The sequence below is a fragment of the Sapajus apella genome, unplaced genomic scaffold (assembly GCF_009761245.1).
Source record: "Sapajus apella isolate SASKATOON/1434 unplaced genomic scaffold, GSC_monkey_1.0 scaffold99, whole genome shotgun sequence".
Taxonomy (NCBI): domain Eukaryota; kingdom Metazoa; phylum Chordata; class Mammalia; order Primates; family Cebidae; genus Sapajus; species Sapajus apella.
The window spans coordinates 381,202-405,187 of record NW_022437039.1 but is presented as its reverse complement, the minus strand read 5'-3'; the positions used below and the strand labels follow the sequence as shown (position 1 = coordinate 405,187).

At 42.4% G+C, this 23,986-nt stretch overlaps 2 protein-coding genes across 19 annotated transcripts in view; one reads left to right on the top strand and one right to left on the bottom strand.

The window, feature by feature from the left end:
* ZNF75A (zinc finger protein 75a) overlaps positions 1-23,986 on the bottom strand; it is a 68,714-nt gene that overhangs the window by 22,695 nt on the left and 22,033 nt on the right. For 15 of the 18 annotated variants that reach the window (XM_032257925.1, XM_032257924.1, XM_032257922.1 and 12 more), the window contains 2 exons: positions 23,694-23,804; positions 21,700-23,519 (listed from right to left, as the gene is read on the bottom strand). In XM_032257925.1, coding sequence (XP_032113816.1) covers positions 22,840-23,519; positions 23,694-23,804 — 791 coding nt within the window. In that variant the 3' untranslated portion in view covers positions 21,700-22,839. Of the gene's footprint in view, positions 1-14,385; positions 15,357-21,699; positions 23,805-23,986 lie in introns of those variants that run through there. The other 3 variants (XM_032257932.1, XM_032257931.1, XM_032257930.1) reach the window with 3 other exon arrangements.
* Positions 17,149-18,186, top strand: LOC116536253 (40S ribosomal protein SA-like). The gene has a single exon (XM_032257950.1). The coding sequence runs from the start codon at positions 17,255-17,257 to the stop codon at positions 18,110-18,112; it is 858 nt and encodes a 285-aa protein (XP_032113841.1). The 5' UTR covers positions 17,149-17,254; the 3' UTR covers positions 18,113-18,186.

Sequence of the window (23,986 nt, the reverse complement as noted above, 5' to 3'; positions counted from 1 at the left end):
CGGAGTTTCACTCATGTTACCCAGGCTGGAGTGCAATGGCGCGATCTCGGCTCACCGCAACCTCTGCCTCCTGGGTTCAGGCAATTCTCCTGCCTCAGCCTCCTGAGTAGCTGGGATTACAGGCACGCGCCACCATGCCCAGCTAATGTTTTTGTATTTTTAGTAGAGACGGGGTTTCACCATTTTGACTAGGATGGTCTCGATCTCTTGACCTCGTGATCCACCCGCCTCGGCCTCCCAAAGTGCTGGGATTACAGGCTTGAGCCACCGCGCCCGGCCTCAAATACTTTTCTAATTTTCACACGTGTGTGATTCTGGATGGGGTATTATGGATATATTTTGAAGAGGGACCTACTGGATTGAGATATGGAGTGTCAGAGAAAGAACAGTGGAGGATAATACTAAGGCTTCTATGTAGTCTTTCTGCCTTCAGTCTTGCCCCTCTTCATTCATTCTTCATTTATGAAGACCCTGGTAGCACAAAGGAGTAGTAGTTCATCAGGATGTAAATACAAGGTGTGGGATGTGAAATTGGCTGATGACACTTCTCAGAAAAGTATGCCATGAAATATAACCACGGAGGAGTTTTCTAAACACATGCATTTCTCACACAGATTATCTATTTTGATTCCTACAATGTTCCTGCCACCTATTATAGTCATTTCACAGATGATGAGAGAGTGTTATAAAGAGCCACTGACTACCCTAACTAATTAGTTGCAAAGTGCACCCAAATACTCAAGCTCTTGACTCCTAGTGCACTTTCTGAGGCACCTTGCTGCCTTTCTATTCAGAGAGCAGAGTAGTAGATGACCAAATGGACAGAAAAGAGAGCAAACAGAGCCTGAGTGTGGGGAAAGGCAAGGGCAGAGCAGTGCTTTAGTCACATGTATCCTGAGCCACCTAGATGCATCTTCAGTGTACCTTTAAGGGCCTTGTTCCTTAAAATGCAAATGAGAGGGGGAAGTATTGGTGTAACTTTGCTAACAAGATAGGAAAAAGAGCTTGATGAGATCAAGGAAGTGCTGTTCTTAGGCTAGATTTAGTTAGAGGTGATGGTCCCAAATAAAAAGGCACTACCACAATCAACAAAATAATAGGAAATCAAATTCAACAGCACATTTAAAAGATCATTTACCATGATCAAGTGAGATTCAACCAAGAGATGCAAGGATGTTTCAACATATACAAATCAATAAACGTGATATCACATTAACAGAATGAAACACAAAAACTTTTGAAATGCATATAACTATTTCAATAAATGCAGAAAATACATTTGACAAATTCATCATCACTGCGTGATAAAAACTCTCATCAAATTAGGTATAGAAAGAATGTACCTTGACCATCCTGGTCAACATGGTGAAACCCCGTCTCTACTAAAAATACAAAACATTAGCTGGGCATGGTGGCGCGTGCCTGTAATCCCAGCTACTCAGGAGGTTGAGGGAGGAGAATTGCCTGAACCCAGGAGGCGGAGGTTGCGGTGAGCCGAGATCGTGCCATTGCACTCCAGCCTGGGTAACAAGAGTGAAACTCCGTCTCAAAAAAAAAAAAAAAAAAAAAGAAAGAAAGAAAGAAAGAATGTACCTCAACACAATAATATATATGACAAACTCATAGCTAACATCCTGCTAAACCAGGAAAAGTTGAAAGCTTTTCCTCCAAGATCTGGAACAATACAAGGATGCCCACTTTCACCAGTTCTATTCAACATAGTACTGGAAGTTCTAGCCAGAGAAAGTGGGCAAAGGAAAGAAATAGAAGTCATCCACATTGGAAAGGAAGAAGTTAAATTGTTCCTGTTTACAAATGACATTATGTTATAAATGTCAGACACTACCAAAAACTGTTAGAATTAAGTGAATTCAGTAAAGTTGCAGATACAAAATTGACATACAAAAATTAGTAGCTATTGAGACACAGTAACTCATTCCTGTAACCCTGGTACTTTGGGAGGCTGAGGCAGGAGGCCAGGAGTTTCAGACCAGCCTGGACAAGTTAGTGAGATCTCAACTCTACAAAAAAAAAAAAAAAAATTAAAAACAGCTAGGTGTAGGCCAGGTCCAGTGGCTCATGCCTGTAATCCCAGCAGTTTGGGAGGCTGAGGCAGGAGGATTGGATTCCCTGAGGTCAGGAGTTCAAGACCTCAAAATTAGCTGGGTGTGGTGGTGCACATCTGTAATCCCTGCTACTCTGAAGGGTAAGACAGGAGAATTGCTTCAACGTGGGAGAAGGAGGTTGCAGTGAGCCGAAATTGTACCACTGCACCCCAGCCTGGGTGACAAAGTGAGACTCCATCTCAAAAAAAGAAAAAATTGCCAGGTGTAGTGGCATGCTTGTAGTCCCGGAAACAGAAGGCTGAAGTGGGAGGATTGCTTGAGCCTAGGAAGTTGAGGCTACAGTGAGCTGTGATCACACCACAGCAGTCCAACCTGGCTAATGGAGTGAGACCCTTTCTCAAAAAAGAAATTAACAAGGAGTGGTGGCACACATCTGCAGTCCTAGCTACTTGAGAGGCCGAGGCAAGGAGGATCTCTTGAGCACAGGAATTCGAGGCTGCAGTGAGCTATGATCATACCGCTATACTCCGGCCTGGACAACAGAGCAAGACCCTGTCTTCAAAAAAGGAAAAGAAAACTGCTTTTAAAAATGTGTATTAGCCAGTCGTGGTGGCTCACACCTGTAATCCCAACACTTTGGGAGGCTGAGGTGGGCGGATCATGAGGTCAGGAGATCGAGACCATCCTGGCCATGGTGAAACCCTGTCTCTACTAAAACACAAAAAATTAGCTGGGCGTGGTGGTGCATGCCTATAGTACCAGCTACTCAGGAGGCTGAAGCAGGAGAATCGCTTGAATCCAGGAGAGGGTGGTTGCATTGAGGCGAGGTTGCCCCGCCCCCCCCCCGCGAAAAAAAAAAAAACCCCCGTCTCAAAAAAAAAAAAAAAAAAAAAAAAAATGTGTATTAATCATATCCCTAGTAGACTATAACCAAAGGACAAAAATAACTGTTTAAAAAACAGTTATTTATGTTTACATATGCATGTACATATAACATGTCAAAAATAACTATTTAAAAACAGTTATTGTCAAGAAAATTAAAAGGTGTAAAATTAAAAAGTCATTTAGCTAATTAGTTGCAGAGTACACCCAAATACTCAAGCTCTTGACTCTCTGTGAATTGAACTTGCTGAGGCACCCTGCTGCCTTTCTGTTCAGAGAACAGGGTAGTAGATGACTAAACGGACAGAAAAGAGAGAGAGAAAGAGAAAGCAGAGCCTGAGTGTGGGGAAAAGCAAGGGCAGAGCAGTGTTTTGGCATGTCAGATATATGTACATACACACATATATATTTCTCTTTCTCTCTGTGGCCTGGGGGTTGGAGACCCTTGTTATAAATCATTGAATTAAACAGAAAACCTTAATTGCACAAGATAGAACCAAATAAATGAATAAATTGAGTTTAATTAGTAGCAGGATATTTACATAGCTTCAAAGTACTTCTTTTGTTTTTTGTTTTTTGTGTTTTTTTTGAGACAGAGTCTCGCTCTGTCATCCAGGCTGGAGTGCAATGGCGCAATCTCGGCTCACTGCAACCTCTGCCTGCAGGGTTCAAGTGATTCTCCTGCTTCAGCCCCCTGAGTAGCTGGGATTACAGTAGCATACCACCATACACGGCTAATTTTTATATTTTTATTATAGATGGGGTTACGCTGTGTTCATCAGGCTAGTCTTGAACTCCTGACTTCGTGATCCACCTGCCTTGGCCTCCCAAAGTGCTGGGATTACAGGTGTGAGCCAGCGCATCCGGCCAAGACACTTATTGATTACAAAGAGGAAAACAATGGAAAAGACTGGTCAGCACAACCTTCGTTCAGTGATCCAAGTAACATCATTAGAAATGTAAAAAACTGGCTGGGCACGGTGGCTCAAGCCTGTAATCCCAGCACTTTGGGAGGCTGAGACGGGCAGATCACGAGGTCAAGAGATCAAGACCATCCTGGCCAACATGGTGAAACTCTGTCTCTACTAAAAATACAAAAATTAGCTGGGTGTGGTGGCATGTGCCTATAGTCCCAGCTATTCGGGAGGCTGAGGCAGGAGAATTGCCTGAACCCAGGAGGCAGAGGTTGCAGTGAGCCAAGATCGTGCCACTGCACTCCAGCTTGGCGCCTGGTGACAGAGTGAGACTCTTGTCTCCAAAAAAAAAAAAAAAAAAAAGAAAAGAAAAGAAAAAGAAAAAGAAAAGAAATGTAAAAAACTGAAATATACACTCCTTGATAGGACATAATGAGAAGAATGCAACCTTGCATCTGTAATACCCCTGCCAAAGATGCTAACCTGAATCTATGTATGAAGAAACATCAAACTCAAATGGAGACATGTTCTACCAAATAACTGGCTAACAATCTTTTATAGTGTGAGAATCATGAAAGTCAAGAAAAGACTGAAGAACCATCTCAGAGTGACAAAGACCAGACACATGACAACTAAATGCAATGTGTGATTATGAAGAAAATTGTTTTGCTATGAAAGGCATCATTGGGACAGTTGGCAAATGTTGAATGGGGTCTGTAATTAGATAATTTAACGTATTAATGTTCGTTTTTCTTAATTTTCTTGTTGAGACAAAGTCTCCCTCTGTCACCCAGGCTGGAGTGCCGTGGTGTGATCTCAGCTCACTGCAGCCTCTGCCTTTCAGGTTCAAGTGATCCTCTTGCCTCAGCTTCCCAGGTAGCTGAGATTCCAGGCATGTGCCACCATGCCCAGCTAATTTTTGTATTTTTAAGAGAGATGGGGTTTCACCATGTTGGCTAGGCTGGTCTCGAACTCCTGACCTCAGGTGATAGGCCCCCCTCGGCATCCCCAAGTGCTGGGACTACAGGCAGGAGCAACCACACCCAGCCAGTCTTGGCTCTTTAATGCAATTAGGAGAAACTGACTTTGGGTCAAGTGTGGTAGCTCACTCCTATAATCCCAACACTGTGGGAGGCCAAGGTGGGAGGATCACTTGAGCGCAGGAGTTTGAGACCAGCTAAGCAACATAGTGAGACTCTGTCCCTATAAAAAATTAAAAATTAGCCAGGCATGGTGGCATGCACCTGTGGTCCCAGCTACTTGGGAGGCCAAAGCAGGAGGATTGATTGGCCCAGGAGTTCAAGGCTGCAGTGAGCCATAATTATGCCACTGCAGTCCAGCCTGGGTGACAGAGAGACAGAATTCTTGTCTCCAAAAAAAAAAAAACTGACTTTGGTTAACATAAGTAAAAAGGAAATATGTTTGGAAAGATATCCAATCGCTCACTGAATCTGAAAGAAGTCTAAATTCAAAACAATGCTGAGTCAAAGGAAACCAGGAAGTAGGAACCACTGCCAAAGTCACAGGAGCAATCTGGTCTCAATGGTATTGTTTTCTGAACACTGACAGTGTCCCTGCAGTTGAGACAGGAAATTTTGGTTACTACTGTTCCTGCTGTAGGGAATGCTGGAAGGCAATAGGGAGCCTTAGAGGGTTACTCTGGGGAGTGATGTGATCCAAGGTGTTTTTTTTTTTTTTGAGACGGAGTTTCGCTTTTGTTACCCAGGCTGGAGTGCAATGGCGCGATCTCGGCTCACCGCAACCTCTGCCTCCTGGGTTCAGGCAATTCTCCTGCCTCAACCTCCTGAGTAGCTGGGATTACAGGCACATGCCACCATGCCCAACTGATGTTTTGTATTTTTAGTAGAGACGGGGTTTCACCACGTTGACCAGGATGGTCTCGATCTCTTGACCTCGTGATCCACCCGCCTTGGCCTCCCAAAGTGCTGGGATTACAGGCTTGAGCCACCACGCCCGGCGATCCAAGGTGTTTAAGCAAAAATTCTGAGGGCTCTATAGAAAGAAAATAAGTGGGGAAAGAATTGCCACATCACCATATTGTGCCATTAACCACACAGCAAATGCAGAAGGAGGAACCACAATAGGCTGGAGAGAGGAAAAGAGTGAGTTCAATATCAACCACACTGGAAGACCACTGGCAGAGTTATCCAGAGGGAAGTTACAGGTTTGGACCTGGAACTTGAGAGATAAATCAGGGTCATCAGAATATAAGCTAGAGTGAAACAGAGTTGTGACTGACGTAATATGATTATCATAAACAAGTACTTAAAGTTCACAAGGCATACTACTAAGTGCTCTATATACATTAACTCATTTAACATAACTGAATGAGGTACATGCCATTGTTCCCATCTTACAGGAGAAGACAGATTCAGAGTTTTAGTCACTCAGCTCATTAGCGGTAGAGAAGCTCCTTCACATTTGCATGGGGAGATTTGCACAAACATCTTTGCATCATTATAAAGAAGAAAATTGGAAACAAATATATAGTGAATTAAATAAATTGCAGCATATGCCAATTGTGCCATCAATTAAAATAATGACCTGATTTGTAGGTACCAATATGAATAAATCTCAAAAGATAACAAACAGGTCAGGCTCGATGGCTCAAGCCTATAATCTCAGCACTTTGGGAGGCTGAGATGGGTGAATCTCTTGAGGTCAGGAGTTCAAGACCAGCCTGGCCAATATGGTGAAACTCCGTTTGTACTAAAAATACCAAAATTAGCCGGGCACAGTGGCGCGTGCCTGTAGTCCCCGCTACTCGGGAGGCTGAGGTGGGAAGATGACTTGAGCCCAGGAGTTCTGGGCTGTAGTGCGCCATGCCGATCGGGTGTCCGTACTAAGTTCGGCATCAATATGGTGACCTCCTGGGAGCGGAGTACCACCAGGTCACCAAAGGAGGGGTGAACCGGCCCAGGCTGGAAACAGAGCAAGTCAAAACTCCCTTGCTGATCAGTAGTGGGATCACGCCTGTGAATAGCCACTGTACTCCAGCCGGGGCAAAACAGTGAGACTCCATCTTTGAAAAAAAATTGAAAAAAAAAATTAGCCAGTCATGGTGGCGTGTGCCTGTAGTCCCAGCTACTCAGGAGGCTGAGGCCTGAGAATTGCCTGAACCCAGGAGGCAGAGGTTGCAGTAAATTGAGATTGTGCCATCGCAATCCAGCCTGGCCGACAGAGTGAGACCATGTCTCAAAACAAAAAACAAAACAAACATACACAAAAAACAAAAACAAAAAAAACCACACATAAAACAAAAAACTTGCAGAACATTATATACAGTAAACCAGTTACATAAAAATTGTAAAATAATACTGACCTTTAACGATAAATATACAGTTAACCCTTGAACAACATGAGTTTTAATGGCTTGATTCCACTGTACATGGATGTTCTTCTCCCTCTGCTGCTATTGAGGCAGCAAAACCAGCCCCTCCTCATCCTTCTCCTTCTCCTTCTCAGCCTACTCAACGTGATGCCAATGAGGATGAAGACTTTTATGATGATCCACTTCCACTTAATGAATAGTAAATATATTTTCTCTTCTTTATTATTTTTTCAATAACATTTTCTTTTCTCTAGCTTACTTTATTATAAGAACACCACGTATACTATATATAACATACAAAATACATCCTAATCAACTGTTTATGTTATAGGTAAGGATTCCAGTCAACAGTAGGCTATTAGTAGTTAAATTTTTAGGGACTCAGAAGTTATACTCAAATTTTCAGCTGCACAGGGAGTGGGAAGTTGGTTCATTTAACCCCTATGTTGTTCAAGGGTCAGCTGGATAGATAGATAAGAGCATATACAATATATACATTTACATGTGTATGTTTACATGTTAAAACTTAAGACAAACTAAAAGCATATCAATGTATGTTCATGGCAATAGTTGCTGAATAATATTTCACTGCATGAATATACTGCATTTTATTTCTCCATTCATCAGTTAATAGACATTTGTGTTGTTTCTAGTTCTGCCCTGTTGTGAATGTATAGTGCTGCTTTAAATATTTCTGAATAGGTTTTTATATGAACCTAAGTTTTCATTTCTCTTAGGAGTGGAATTGTGGGGCCATACGGTAATTCTATTTAACTTTTTGAGGAACAGTCAAAAATTGTGAAAATTTGAGACACAGGCAAATAATAATAATAAACCTTTTGGCAAGTAGGATGTCTTAGTCCATTTTGTGCTGCTATACTAGAATGCCTGAGACTGGGTAAATTACAAAGACCACAAATTTATTTTCTCACAGTTTCAGATGTTGGGAAGTCCAAGATCAAGGAGAGGGCAGATTCAGTTGTCTGGTGGGAGTTGCCCTCTGTTTCCAAGATGGTGCATTGATGCTGCATCCTCTAGAGAGGAGAAATGCTGTGTCCTCTCATTATTGGAAGGTGGAAGGCAAGTGAGCAGATGACTGCGTGAAGCTTCTTTTATGAGGGCCTTAATCTCATACCCAAGGGAGAAGCCCCCATGCCCTAATCAGCTGTTAAAGGCCCCGCTTCTTACCACATTGGCAACCTATGGATTTTGGATGGCATACACTCAAACCATAGCATAGGGCATAATTGCTTATATAATAAAGGACCTACATTTTTCTTAGGAATTTGATTTGTGTCTCAATGTTTTACTGAGAATGTACCTAGATTTGTTCTTTCTGTTTGTAGTGTTCTAATTGTCTGTGTCTGTGAGGTTTTTTTTGTTTTGTTTTGTTTTGTTTTTGAGATGGAGTTTCGCTGTCACCACTGAAGCTGGAGTGAAGTGGCATGACCTCGGCTCACTGCAACCCCCACCTCCTGTGTTTAAGCAAATCTCCTGCCTCAGCCTCCCGAGTAGCTGGGATTACAGTAATGCACCACCATGCCTGGCTAATTTTGTCTTTTTAGTAGAAACAGGCTTTCCCCACGTTAGTCACGCTGGTCTCAAACACCTGACCTCAGGTGATCCGCCCGCCTCAGCGTCCAAACTGCTGGAGTGCTGGGATTACCAGTGTGAGCCACCGTGCCAGGCCTTTTTTTTTCAGAGGGAGTCTCGCTCTATCACCCAGGCTAAAGTGCAGTGGTGAGATCTCGACTCACTGCAACCTCCCCTTCTGGGTTCAAGCGATTCTCCTGCCTCAGCCTTCCACATGGCTGGAATTATAGGTGCACAACACCATGCCTGACTAATTTTTGTATTTTTAGTAGAGATGGGGTTTTACCATGTTCACTAGGCTGATCTCAAACTCCTGATCTCAAGTGATCTGCCTGCCTTTGCCTCCCAAAGTGCTGGGATTACAGGCATGAGGCACCGTGCCTGGCCAACATTATTTTTAGTTATTTTTTACTTTTAAAAAGTATTTAGGGATACCTTTCAAATATGAATGCTTAAAGTCCATTCTCAACAAGGTGGAGAGCCTAACCTAATTCAGTTGCCTCTATTTTTAAAAAAATTAATGTTAAGGTATATAAAATAGGAGAAGGAGATTTTTCCAATTCTATTTTGGGGGAGCTGGAGTTGGAGGCTAAAAATAAGGCAGAGTGAGAAACTGACTATGGAAAGCCAATCAGTTGACCAAATGAAAATGATACAAATATTCAAATTATTTAAACAACATAAAGAGGCCTAGAAAATGCATTCTTTATCCAAAATGCAATATTGTTTAGAAGCTAGAAACAAAACAGAAGATGTTTGTAAACATAAAAATCCTAGCACCTAAAACAACGGCTGACATATAAAAAGTGATCAATAAATATTTTCCCAATGTCAAATGAATGAATGAGCATACAGAGTACATATTTTTCCAAAAGTTTTAGGCAGTAAACTTAGGCAGAGTAATTCCTAGTAATCCTTAGGCACAGATAAGGACAGAATGCATTTTTGTCAGCAGGTTAGTATAAATGTTGATTTGAGAATTGGAGAAGGTGATAAACAGTAGCTTATGACACCAGGAATTCTGTTTGCAAAGAACTCTTGGTTGGCTAAGTAGGTTTTTATAAAACCACACTGATAAAGTATGGCAAATGTATCTTTCACAGCAGTTTGTATCACACTTCTTGACTATTATGACACCCGGTGTTAAAGAGAGTAACTACTTTAGAAAAGCTCCAGACAGAGGATCAAGGGAAGGAAGAAACACTAACCAAGGGAAAGGAGAGAAAATTCCTCATTAAGAGGAAGCATGATAACAAATGAGGAAAAAAGTAGAATAAGGACATTCAATTTTGAGGTCATTCTTCTTAGAAATTACCCAAATGGGATGGTCAAATGCTAATTAAAAAATATATAATCAAGTAGGAATGCTGAGGGAGGTGAACTATAATGAAATTTTAATGCTTTGAATATTTATTTACACATTGTTTCAAGAAAAAGAAATTAAAGCCAATGCAAGTAAGTAAATGAGAAACTCTCTTCTGAGGGCACTTTGAACTCCTGGGGATATGCCCTATATACACCGGACTGTAATTATTATTATTGTCAGGAAACTGACAATTAGCTGATGCCACTGAACTCTTGAAGCACTCTGGGGCTTGTTAAAAGGGCAAGAGTAGATCATGTAGTTTTAAGTTATTAATAAGTTGCTCCAGGGATCATTACAGGCATCATCTATTTGGACCACTCTCATTATGAAGCATCTGGGATACCTGGTGTTCTCATAAATGGATGCCCCAGGGAGGAGGCCAAGAGGGTCCTCTTACAAAGCCATCTTGAGAAGTTGTCAGTAGAGTTTTGGTCACCCTCTGGGAAAGAGAAAGGCTGCTTCTGTGTTCTCAATAAGCCTTGCTCCTAAGGGAGAGGTCCTCCACTGAGTGGGAACTGTTCCTCAAAGATGGTTTAGGGCAGAGATTGTCAAGAATTTTCTCTACAAACTGGATGATTTGTGGGTGAAATGTTAGAATGTCTGAGATTTGCTTTAAAATACTCCAAAGCAAACCAACAACCCTCTATAAACAAAAAATTAAAAAACTGGAGGGGATAAATGAAACAAGATTGGCAAAATGTTGGTGATTTTGAGGCCTGGAGGGGGTTCCTTATACTATTCTCTTTATATATGTTTGATAATTTCTATGAGAAAAGCTTTTAAATGGGTACATATAAAAGGGTTGTCCACCTCCAACATATATTATTTTAAAAGTTATTACTCTATGTATTTATTAGCATTCTTTCAGTTACAGTGAACAGAAACCCCAATTCACATTGGCTTAAACAGTAAAGGGAATGTATAGATTCATGTAGTTGAAAAGTCCAGGGCAGTTCTAGGTATCAGGTGATGCTTGATCCTATAGCTCAATGATGTTACCAAGGACTGAATTTCTATCACTCTGTTCTGCTTTCTATAATGTTGGTTTCATCCTAAAGCTCATATATCTCCCAGGTTCAAGAAGATTGTGAACAGCTACTGTGTTACATGCATCATCCAGCAAGAGCTGGATTTGTTCTAGCATCTCCAAGAAAAGTCCCAATAGGACCAGCTGAAGCTCATATGCCTAACCCTGAGCAATTGTCTAACCAAAGAGGCAGAATCCTTCTCTTATTTAGATTAGGTCATATTCTCCATTCCTGGAAACCAGGACCAGGAACCTCTCAGATCTCCAAATAGGATAAGGATTGACAGAAAGGAAAAAGGATGAAATCGATGTTACGAGGCAGTCAGCAAATGTGTGCTACACCCCAATGTGTAAAGTGTCCGACAGAATAGAACAGAGGGCATTGAACCATATCTTTTAAAACTATAGTAGAAGTATGACGCTGTGGTCAGAGATCAGGGACCTGGATGGTCTGCAGAGGTGGAAGATTTCCTTAAGGCAGTGTCTGGAGTGAATGGGAACAGTTTTGAGAGTGTAATGTGCTTCATTTTGGAGAGTGTATTTACCCCTGGAGGAAAGGCATCATCTTACCTGGTGTAGGGTGAGTGCTGCATGTGTTCTGGACGTCCCAGGCTGTCATCACAAGAATGCACTTGAGCTGGGCACAGTGGCTCATGCCTGTAATCCCAGCACTTCGGGAGGTTAAGGCGGGTGGATCACTTGACATCAGGAGTTCAAGACCAGCCTGGCCAACACAGTAAAACCCATCTCTACTAAAAATACAAAAATTAGTTAGGTACGGTGGTGCTCGTCTACAGTTCCAGCTACTTTGGAGGCTGAAGCAAAAGAATCGCTTGAACCTGGGAGGTTCAGTTGCAGGGAACCAGTCTGGGTGACACAGTGAGACTCTGTCTCAAAACATCAAATAAAATAAAATTTAAAAATGAAAAATAAAAAAAGACTACAGTACAGTGTAAATATAACCTTTATATGTACTGGGAAAACAAAAAATTTGTGACTCACTTCATTGCGATATTCATGTTATTGCATGGTCCTGCAAACAAACCTGCAATATATTTGAGGCACACATATATATGTATATGTACGTGTATACAATAGACATATATGTATGTGTAGAAGCCAGGTGTGATGGCATGCATCTGCAGTCCCAGATTTGGGAGGCTTAGGCAGGAGGATCACTTGAGCCCAGGAGTTCAAGGCCAGCCTGAGCAACATAGCAAGACTCCAATCTGTAAAATATATATAAAACATTGGGAGGCTGAGGCAGGAGAGACATTTGAACCAGGGAGGTGGAGACTGCAGTGAGCTGAGATCACGCCATTGCACACTAGCCTGGGCAACAAGAGCAAAACTCCATCTTAAAAAGAAAACAAAAACATATATATATACATATATGTATAAAACATATGCAGAGAGAAATCCATTACAACATCAAACAGTTTAGCTAGTTATTTTTCTCATGATTGCTTGGTCAATTCAGTAAAGTACTTTGATATGGTCTCAGAACATGAGGCTGATGCATCATAATGTACTTTCCTCAACTCAGTGACTTTTTCCAATCTATTAATTCTTCCATGGTCTCTTTTTCCATCAATATCCCATGTCTTAGTGAAAAATTTTGACCCATAATGGCTGATAAAAAGCTTTCAGATGGCCAGGTGCAGTGGCACATGCCTGTAGTCCCAGCTACTCGGGAGCCTGAGGTGGGAGGATCACTTGAGCCCAGGAGTTCTGGGCTGTAGTGTGCTACGCCGATCGGGTGTCCACACTAAGTTCGGCATCAATATGGTGACCTCCTGGGAGCGGGAAACCACCAGGCTGCCTAAGGAGGGGTGAACTGGCCCAGGCTGGAAACGGAGCAGGTCAAAACTCCCGTGCTGATCAGTAGTGGGATCGCGCCTGTGAATAGCCACTGCCCTCCAGCCTGGGCAACATAGCAAGACCCCGTCTTTAAAAAAAAAAAAAAGCTGGCCGGGCGTGGTGGTTCAAGCCTGTAATCCCAGCACTTTGGGAGGCTGAGGCAGGTGGATCATGAGGTCAAGAGATCGAGACCATCCTGGTCAACATGATGAAACCCCGTCTCTACTAAAAAACTACAAAAAAAAAATTACCTGGGCATGGTGGTGCGTGCCTGTAATCCCAGCTACTCAGGAGGCTGAGGCAGGAGAATTGCCTGAACCCAGGAGGCGGAGGTTGCGGTGAGCCGAGATCGCGCCATTGCACTCCAGCCTGGGTAACAAGAGCGAAAACCCGTTCTAAAAAAAAAAAAAAAAAAAAAAGCTTCAGATGAAGCTACTGAAGGCATCTCAAAGGGGCAAATGTATGATTCTCATACAACCTTGGGTTAGTGAAGTGAAGCTTTATTCAGTGGCTTCATGAACATCAAAGAAACAGTTTGGGAAATAGAGGTAATAGCATCAGGGGAACTAGGAATTGGTGGAAGTGGTTTGTCATTATGAAGGGCATCAAAAATACCTGTGCAAGATTGTAGATGCACCTTATTATTATTTTTGTTTGTTTGTTTTGAGACAAGGTATCACCCTGTCACCTAGGCTGGAGTGCAGTGGTGCAACCATGGCTCACTGCAGCGTCGACCTCCCAGACTCAAGTGACCCTTTCACCTCAGCCTCCAGAGTAGCTGGGACTACAGGTGCACACCACTATACCTGGCTAATTTTTTTTTTTTTTGTAGAGATGAGGTCTCACTATGTTGCCCAGGGTGGTCTTGAACTCCTGAGGTCAAGCAATCCTTCTGCCTCAGCCTTTCAAAGTGCTGAGATAACAGGTGTGAGCCATGGTGTCAGGCCTAGATGCGCCTCTCAAATCAAAGAATAAAACTGGAAATATAAGCTTTTCCTTTAATGGGGACAAATGGCTTTAAAACTGGGTAATATTTACTTACCATAGTTAAAGGATAAAGAAAACACTGAAAAACAACAAAAAAAGGCTGGATGTGGTGGTTCATGCCTATAATCCCAGCACCTTGGGAGGCCGAGGCAGGTGGATTGCCTGAGCTGAGCAGTGCAAGAACAGCCAGGGCAACATGGTGAAACCCTGTCTCTATTAAAATACAAAAAATAAGCCAGGCATGGTGGTGCACATCTGTGGTCCCAGCTACTTGGGATGCTTGAGGCTCAAGAATTGCTTGAACCTGGGAGGCAGACTTGGCAGTGAGCCAAGATCGTGCAATTGCACTCCAGCCTGGGCAACATACTGAGATTCTGTCTCCAAAAAATAAAATAAAAAATATATTTTTCCTAACTCCTCTAAGAAGCTATTGTTCCCTATGCTACTAAATATTTTATGATCTTTTCTAATGTTACAAATATTTAATTTTGTCTTTGAGAACATTAAAGATCCTTTACTTTTTTATTATTTCAAATGTTTTGAAATCATTCAGTTGCCTGTACAAATCACGGACAAACGGCTAGTGTAAAAATTATGTTGGAAGTATATCTATTGGTTTTAAAAATTCAACAGTAAGGATCAGTAGCTGCAATACTAAAAAGACGGCGGAGCAAGAGCAAAGAAAAATCTCTTTTGGTTCCAGAAAATCTGAAAAAGAGGAAGGCCTATCAAGCCCTCAAAGCCACCCAGGAAAAGCAAGCGCTTTTGGCAAAGAAGGAGCAGAGGAAAGGAAAAGGGCTCAGGTTTAAGCAACTAGAATCATTCCAACGTGATTCCTGGTGGCAGAAACCTGACAAGGTGCATCTTAAACAACTAGAAGTGAAACCTTATGCCTTGGAATTGCCAGATAAACGTACCTTGGCCTTTGTTGTATACAACTGAAAGGATTGATGGTGTGAGTTTACTGGTGCAGAGAACCATTGCAAGACTTCGCCTAAAGAAAGTTTTTAGGCTGTCTTTGTAAAAGTCACCCTCTGGAACCTAAAAATGCTGTGTATAGTGGAACTTTATGTGACCTGCGATTTCCAAATCTGAGGTCCGTCTGGGAACTCATTTTGAAATGTGGACAAGCCAAGGTCAAGAATATGATCATCCCTCTGACAGACAACACAGTGATTGAGGAGCACCTGGGGAAGTTTAGTGTCATTTGCTTAGAAGACCTCAATTCATGAAATTGCCTTCCCAGGGAAGCATTTCCAGGAGATCTCATGGTGCTTGCGCCCTTTCCACCTCTCAGTGGTCCATCATGCTATGAAAAACAGAGTGGGCTTCCTCGAGGAGATGGGCATACCTGGCTATCGGGGTAAACACGTCAATCAGCTCATCCACCAGTTGAACTAGACCCAGGTGCCAAACTGCAGGAAATTTTTATCAATGAATTGGAAGCCTGTGTTTTTGTTTCTTTTGAGAATTTTTATCAAGCATCTTCAGAGATGATTTCCTGCTTTATCTTCAAAACTGGAAAGGAAGGGTCAAAGCAAAGACAGTAGCTTATGTTCATGGCACAGTACAGTTCCAAGGAAAAATTCCAGCGTTTTCTACATTGGCTGCCACCTCATCTGAAATCAACACATTCCACAGAGGAAGAAGTCCTGCTTTGTTGCATCTTCTATCCTAGGGTTTAATGTTGGTGAATGAATAACTTTAGTATTCGTACAAGGCTCCCTAACACTCCTGCAGCAGTTAATCAAGCACAGAACCATAAGTGAATCTGGAGATTTCTGGGGCCTTGTTTAAAAAAAAAAAAAAACTTGAAAGATACATAGGAAGAAAGGCCCTAAAATAAATGTTCACCTGTCAAAATAAAAATTCAACAGTAAGCTTTCTTAGTGAGTTTTTCCTTAAAGGTGCATTGTATCCAAACACTCTAAAGCTTAATTTTTTTATGTTAGTGCTAAGACTGGTGCAACTCAAGATTCATTATCTGAACCGGCAGAAATGAAAAGTGATTCAGATGGTTTTCCTAAATCTGAAACGCAATGCAAGAGGTAGCTTGGTTAATTCCTTTCACAGAAGGGATGCGGACTGGGGGAACTGCTTTAGGCAAAGTACAAGCATTATCAGATTTGGGTGAATCATACAGGAAAGGCAGCTTACAGATGCTTGACCGAAGAAGGCATTTAAGTACAGTCCAACCACCATAGCCCAATGGAGAATTAATATATGAAGGACTCCTAGACATGTAGAAAATTTGGTTGATGTTTCAAACAGTGCCCTAGTCTTGGTCCCCAGTGAACCCACACAAGAAAGAAAACGTAACAAGTTTGGAAAGATTCAGAAACAAAAGTAAGCCTTTTGTTCCAGTGGATTTCTACCAGGTCGAACAGTAGAAACACAGAGTATGGGCAAAACTTCGTTTCTCACTTGAGGGTACTTCAGAGAGTCTACACAGGAGAATTCAGCCCACAGAAAGAATAGGGGGAGAACTTTGGCAAAGAAGCCTCTAAGAAAAGAGTAATTGATCCATTACACATGACAGGAAGGAGTGACCAGGATATGCAGGAGTAAATGTTTCAGTGGCGTGACTTAACACATTTGGAAACTCCTCTATGAACTCCAATTTTTTGTTACCAATTGTCCATTTGGATAAAAGAGGCTGCTGGGCATTCTTCCTTAAAACTCTCCAGGGAAATTCAACACTGTTCCAAAAGCTGACAGAAACCCTAGGAGTTTCAGTTTTGACATTTAGTTTGATTCTAAGCCCTCCTGTTCTTCCTCTCCAGTTAAAAGATATCTGAGGTTGGGCATGGTGGCTCATGCCTGTAATCCCAGTACTTTGAGAGGCCAAGGCAGGAGGATCATTTGAGCTTGGGAGTTCAAGATCAGTCTGGGCAACAAAGCAATACCTCGTCTCTACTAAAAACAACAAATAATAAGCCAGGCATGGTGGCACATGCCTGTAGTCCCAGATACTCGGGAGGCTGAGGTGGGAGGATTGCTTGAGCCTGGGAGATTGAGGCTATGGTGAGCCCCAGCCTGGGCAACAGATTGAGACCCTTGTCTCAAAAATAAAATATATCTGAAGTTCTTAAGATGAGCTTGGCTTTCTGTGCTACCTGCCGAGGGCTCCAAACGGCGTTGTTCTGGATTCCCGTCGTAACTTAAAGGGAAACTTTCACAATATCCGGAGCCCTTGATGTCCTGCAAATGAAGGAGGAGGATGTCCTTAAGTTCCTGGCAGCAGGAACCCATTTAGGTGGCACCAACCTTGACTTCCAGATGGAACAGTATATCTATAAAAGGAAAAGTGATGGCATCTACATCATAACTCTGAAGAGGACCTGGGAGAAGCTTCTGGCAGCTTGTGCCATTGTTGCCATTGAAAACCCTGCTGATGTCAGTGTTATATCCTCCAGGAATACTGGCCAGAGGGCCGTGCTGAAGTTTGCTGCTGCCACTGGAGCCACTCCAATTGCTGGCCGCTTTACTCCTGGAACCTTCACCAACCAGATCCAGGCAGCCTTCCGGGAGCCAAGGCTGCTTGTGCTTACTGACCCAAGGGCTGACTACCAGCCTCTCACGGAGGCGTCTTATGTTAACCTACAGACAATTGCTCTGTGTAACACAGATTGTCCTCTGCGCTATGTGGACATTGCCATCCCATGCAACAACAAGGGAGCTCACTCAGTGGGTGTGATGTGGTGGATGCTGGCTCGGGAAGTTTTGCGCATGCGTGGCACCATTTCCCGTGAACACCCGTGGGAGGTCATGCCTGATCTCTACTTCTACAGAGATCCTGAAGAGATTGAAAAAGAAGAGCAGGCTGCTGCTGAGAAGGCTGTGACCAAGGAGGAGTTTCAGGGCGAATGGACTGCTTCGGCCCCTGAGTTCACTGCCACTCAGCCTGAGGTTGCCGACTGGTCTGAAGGCGTGCAGGTGCCCTCTGTGCCCATCCAGCAGTTCCCTACTGAAGACTGGAGCGCCCAGCCTGCCACGGAAGACTGGTCTGCAGCTCCCACTGCTCAGGCCACTGAATGGGTAGGAGCAACCACTGAATGGTCTTAAGCTGTTCTTGTGTGGGCTCTTAAACAACATATAAGATTCATGGAAAATAAACATCGAGTTTCTAAAAAAAAAAACAAAAACAGATGAGCTTGAGGTTCCAGTATGCTTAATGGCAGGGAGAACTCTAAGTCTGGGATGGTCCCACCATTATACTTAGACTAGTACAGGGAGAGGTCAGGAGACTAGACTGGGTCAATCGTAGTTCTCAGAAATAATCTTGAAGCCAGGTTGCTTCAAGGCTGCTATCTGAGCATGCTAAAATAAAGCATCCCTCGGGTTTCCCAGAAATCATCTGCTTGTTTATGGGGGACATATTTGTAAGAACGTTAGTACCAATGTTTAAGGCTAAACCTAGGATTATGTGTCTCTCATATTTCATTTTTAAACCAAGCCTCAATACATTTTGATCTCATGGTTTAAGTAATCTGTTCTCATATCATCTGATTTCATTTTAGTAACCTGATCTCTCAAGCTACAAAAATCCCTTCTTCCACTCCCCACCTGACAAATTCCAATGTTGTTATGAGACATCATGTTATGTACAGCAGCTGGGTATAGGCTAAGCTAGGACTTTCCCCATGGAGGATTCTCACTCTGCAACCGAAACTGTCCTGCTCCTGCCTCCCTGTCCAAGTTTCTCCCTAGTTGTCTGTCATCCCTTAGTCCAGGAAGACAGCTACCTAACTCTCCACACTGATCTGGGCAAATTTGCTTTTGCCCTATATCACATGTTTTCTGAGGTACAACTCACTGAAGATATGACAAAGGTAGTTACGAAACCATTCTTTGAAATCCCCTGCACTCATATAAGGAAGGCAATCCCTGCCTGCCCCCCGCCCCATACCCCCACAGGCCACTCATCAATAAAAATGTCTGTTTAGTGCATGAGGCAATGCACAGGGAGACAAAGAACAAGGAAAGTGGAATAAGGCACGAGTGGGAGGGAGGGTTGCCTTGTCCCCTTGAACTGACCTCCCGTAAGATTTGTCCCAGATAGTAATGTCTTTCTTCCCTATCATCTACAGTCTTGGGAGCGCCTAAGTGGTCCCATTAGTACTGCATTAGCTCAGCCGAGCATCCCCAGAAAGCCAGATCGCTTCTGAAAGCCAAAGCCTAGGTAGAATGAAAAGGGCAAGGTTCCAGAGCTCCAGCAGAACAGCCATTCCTCAATTGCCCTCTTCTAAGCTCTATTAAGACAGGCCATGTTATGCTACTAAAACACAGAGTACCATCAGTTGTTTCACAGAACAAATGTTTATTTCTTCTTCTCACAAAGTCCATTATCAGTCTGGAGACTCTTGGGAATAGCTGCCCTCCATGCAGTGGCTCAGCGTTCTGGACTGCTTTGATTTCATGGCTTTCTCTGTATGTGGTTCCATGATTAAGGCAGGAAAGGAGAGCACTGGTTTCATGATTAAGGCAGGAGAGCACTGGTCTTGCACCAGCAAAAAAAATAAAAATAAAAAAAAAAAAAAGCTTCAGCCAGAAATGAGGCTGTTTCTGCTCATAACTCATTGACCAAAACTATCTCATAACTCTGTCTTAGTGCAAGGAGCAGGAAAGCAAAACCATTATTTTTACTGTTCACTAGAATACAAGTTCCATGAGGGGATGAAATTTTGTCTTTTGGCCAATCCTGTGTCCTCAGAGTATAGGACAGTGCCTGGCAAATCATAGGCATTCATTAAATTGAATGGTATGAATAAATGTAGTGCCAGGAAGAAAGCCACACATGATCTGGGAGAAGAAACAGAATCCTGGAGGTTTAAGGTTAAGAAGGTGCTGGGGAAGAGCTAGGCAGACCAGAGCTTCAGAGGTGGCTGTACTTAAGAAATAATTATCATAGGCTAAAAAAAAAAAAAAAAAAAAAAAAAAAAAACTAAAGAAAAATAAAAAAAAAGAATAAAATAAACAAAATAAAAAAGAAAAGAAAAAAAAATAATAATAATTATCATAGGCTAATTATTATTAGCCTATATTTCTATTGGCCAAGCGCAGTGGCTCATGCTCCCAGCACTTTGTGAGGCTAAGGTGGGTGGATCACCTGAGGTCAGGAATTCGAGACCAGCATGGCCAACAGGGTTAAAACCCGTATCTACCAACAATACAAAAATCAGCTGAGCATGGTGGCACACACTTGTAATCCCAGCTACTCGGGAGGCTGAGGCAGGAGAATCGCTTGAATCTGGGAAGTGGAGGATGCAGTGAATCGAGATGGTGCGACTGGACTCCAACCCTGGTGACAAGAGCAAACCTCCATCTCCAGGAAAAAAAAAAAAGAATACTCAGTATAATTCATTTCAGAAAACAAAATAAAATTGCTGCGGAGAGTTCCAGACCAATAGCTCAGATGGCTCCTGTGACTTAGTTTATAAAGCACTGAAGCCAAGAATCAAATCAGCTTAGCATCACCACAACCACAGTTGCTCAGCTCCTAAATGGGGCTGTGATAGCCACAAATGCATCTGCTTCTTTAGTGCAGTCAGTCAGCCCAATGTATCACCAGGGAGGAGGGGAAAGGGGCAGAAATGCACACCAAATGTGCATCTACAGGCCAGTCTGTTTTGGATGCTTTACTTTCATCAATCCATCTAATCCCCAGAACAACCTTAAATTGAGTGTTGTCTCTACTTAAGAAAATGGAGACTTGGCCAGGCGCGGGGTCTCACGCCTGTAATCCCAGCACTTTGGGAGGCTGAGGTGGGTGGATCACCTGAGGTCAGGAGTTCGAGACCAGCCTCATCAATATGGTGAAACCCCATCTTACAACAACAACAAAAAAAGAAAATGGAGACTAATTCCAGTCACCAACCAAAAAACATAAAAGCTTTTCTTTTGTTTCTGAGACAGAGTCTTGCTGTTGCCAAGGCTGGAGTGCAGTGGTGTGATCTCGGCTCACTGAAACCTCCGCCTCCCAGGTTCAAGCGATTCTCCTGCTTCTCCTGCCTCAGCCTCCCACGTAGCTGGGACTACAGGCACATGCCACCATGCCTGGATAATTTTTTGTATTTTTAGTAGAGACAGGGTTTCACCATGTTAGCCAGGATGGTCTTGATCTGCTGACCTCGTGATCCACCTGCCTCAGCCTCCCAAAGTCCTGGAATTACAGGCATGAGCCATCATGCCCAGCCGAGACGGGGTTTCACCATGTTGGTCAGGCTGGTCTCGAACTCCTGACCTCGTGATCTGCCTGCCTCAGCCTCCCAAGGCGCTGAGATTAAAGGCATGAGCCACTGTGCCTGGCCAACATAAGTATGTTATAAGCTGGAAATAGATATGTCATCCAGGCTGGTTGTGCAGGGATAACATAATAAATTTGTCTTGCTACTCTTGCCTTCACATCTGGTTGATGAAGCTAAATAACAATCAACAGACTCTCTAGCAATAAGGCCCTGTACCTCTGAGCAAGTCCCTGTACTTTTTTGAGCCTTAACTTCCTCACTTATAAAATAAGAGGTTTGGAAAAGGTCAGTTCTTTAACCTCTTTCCTGATATACCTAAAAGCTCTAACAGAAACACACCTGAGTCACTGCTGTAGTTAAATAAGCAAGTTGTAAGAAAATCCATAGGCTATACAGGACTTTTGACAATCCATCAAATTTATCACCTGAGGCTGCTGTTAAATGCTGTGCTGGAAAGAACAAAGATAAGTAGAGCTTACAGTGTAGGACAAAACAACATAGATGTGGATTTGCCCGTCCTCACCCAACACTCAGCACCAGTTCCCAAATCCTTTATGTAGGGAACTATCTCCTGCTGACCAGAAGTCCAGTCTCTATGCCAAATGAGCCATAGAATCCTGCCTGCAGCAAACACACTCCAACTCCCAAACAAACATAAGTCTCTTACTCTTAACAACAACAACAACAACAACAACAACAAAAAGCCAAATTAAAAAGTAAACAAACAAAACCCTGAGAAGTTAATCCTTAACTCCTACTAATTTTCTTTCAGGCCTTGGGCAAGTACTAATTTTTATAGCTGCTTTATCCTATTGACATTGCAACGCAGGGATGTAACAAGTCTAGTTTCTTTTAATGCAGATAATTCTTCCTTACATCTAATATATATTCCATGGCTACAAATTCCAACCTGTTTCCCCATGATCCCATTAGAGATGTTTTCTATTTTCCAACCACCACCAATGAGAGGCATAAGATAGTGCATTATTAGTTCATCTGGAGATTCCCTAGTGGTGAAGTTAACAAGATTTCATCACAGTAAAAATTATTATAACAGGATCCAAGAGCAGAAGTTGCCAAAAAGTTCAAGAAGGAACTCAAATGACGTTGAACTTTGTGAACAGTGTCCAATGACAAAAGAAAGAAAATCCAATTTGGTTCTTGGAACACTTTACATTATAATTTATTTCTGCCTCATGAGACTATTGAAATTAGTAAGCTTCCTACCATGAAGAAAATGGTACACAATTAAACATGCATGTTACCATTTTTTTTTGGAAGACCATGCTGCAAATGTTTCTATTGGATATGTTCAAGAATGACTGGAGGGATCAATGTAAAACCAACAATGTTTACATCTGTGACCACAGAAGACTACTGATTGGCTGCAGAGGAAATCTTCATTCTTTTCTGTGAAACATGTTTATCCCCCCCATTTTCTGATGTAAAATTTATCAAAGTTTGTTATTTTGTTTTCCATAAATTTTAGCGTTAAGCTGCATTTGGTGAATATCTTCAGAATGAGGGCACTGGACAAACTTCTCTTCACAGGTGGAGTTTCTGGTGTCTAAGAAGGCTTGACCGCCTGCTGAAGTTTCTCCTGCATATGTTACAAGTATATGGCTGCTCACCTGTGTGGGTTCTCCGGTGTTTAATAAGGTGGGAGTTCTGACTGAATTTTTTTCCACATTCATGACATGTGAAGGGCTTTTCTCCAGTATGAGTTCTTTGGTGTGTATGTAGATTTGTATTTTGACTAAAGCTTTTCCCACACCATGAACATTTATATGGCTTGATTCCTTGGTGTGTTGTTAAGTGCTTATTAAGATCTGAACTCCATCTAAACCTTTTATCACACTGTTGACATTTATAGGGTTTCTCTTCAGTGTGAATTCTTTGGTGCTTAATAAGGTCAGAGCTAACTCTGAAGGTCTTCCCACATTCCTGACATTTAAAAGGCTTCTCTCTCGCACGATCTTTCTTGTGAAGATCCATAAGTTTCAGTAGCTCTTGTTTCCAGGTTGAAAGTTTTTTTCTTTTCTTCACTGGAAAATCTTGGTGCCATTTCCCTACTCTGTGCATATCAACATGATTTTCTTTGCCTGCTATTTTCTGGGGAACTTTCACTTTGGCCTTTTTTGATATGATGTCTGCTGGTGCTTGTATTTCTAAGTCAGAAAGAGATACAGGCTGATGATTTTCAGTGTCATTTTTGAGCTTTAACCCTGTTGGAATAAACATAATCACCCGTCTGTGTCCCAGAACAAGAAAATCACAGGAATATAAAGAAAAATTCAATGATCAATTGGAAAAAAAAAAAGGAACAGAATCCTAAAATGTTAAGCCCTTCCAAAAGTTAATATCAAGGCACAGTCCTCCTCTTCCCATGGTGTATTTACCTGTGGAAGATCCTCTGGCACTATCCTTAAACTCCGGGGATACTTGAACCCATGGCTCTTCCCCTTGCTCTAGACAGGAGATCACTTTAGGTTTGGGGAGCACAAATAATGCTGTGAAATGGACAAAATGAGGTCAAGGACAAATAACTTAACAGTGAACTGGTCCATTAATCCCAGACTATTTCAGGATGACCAAAGACATTTTACAAATTGTTACATCAAATGGTTAAACATCCAGTATTATGTCTATACTACCCTGTACCTATAGGTAGATAGGCAAAGCAGAAACTAAG

Bases quoted from the DNA above. Each gene is read 5' to 3' on its own strand.
- LOC116536253 (XM_032257950.1), top strand. From the start codon at position 17,255: ATGAAGGAGGAGGATGTCCTTAAGTTCCTGGCAGCAGGAACCCATTTA.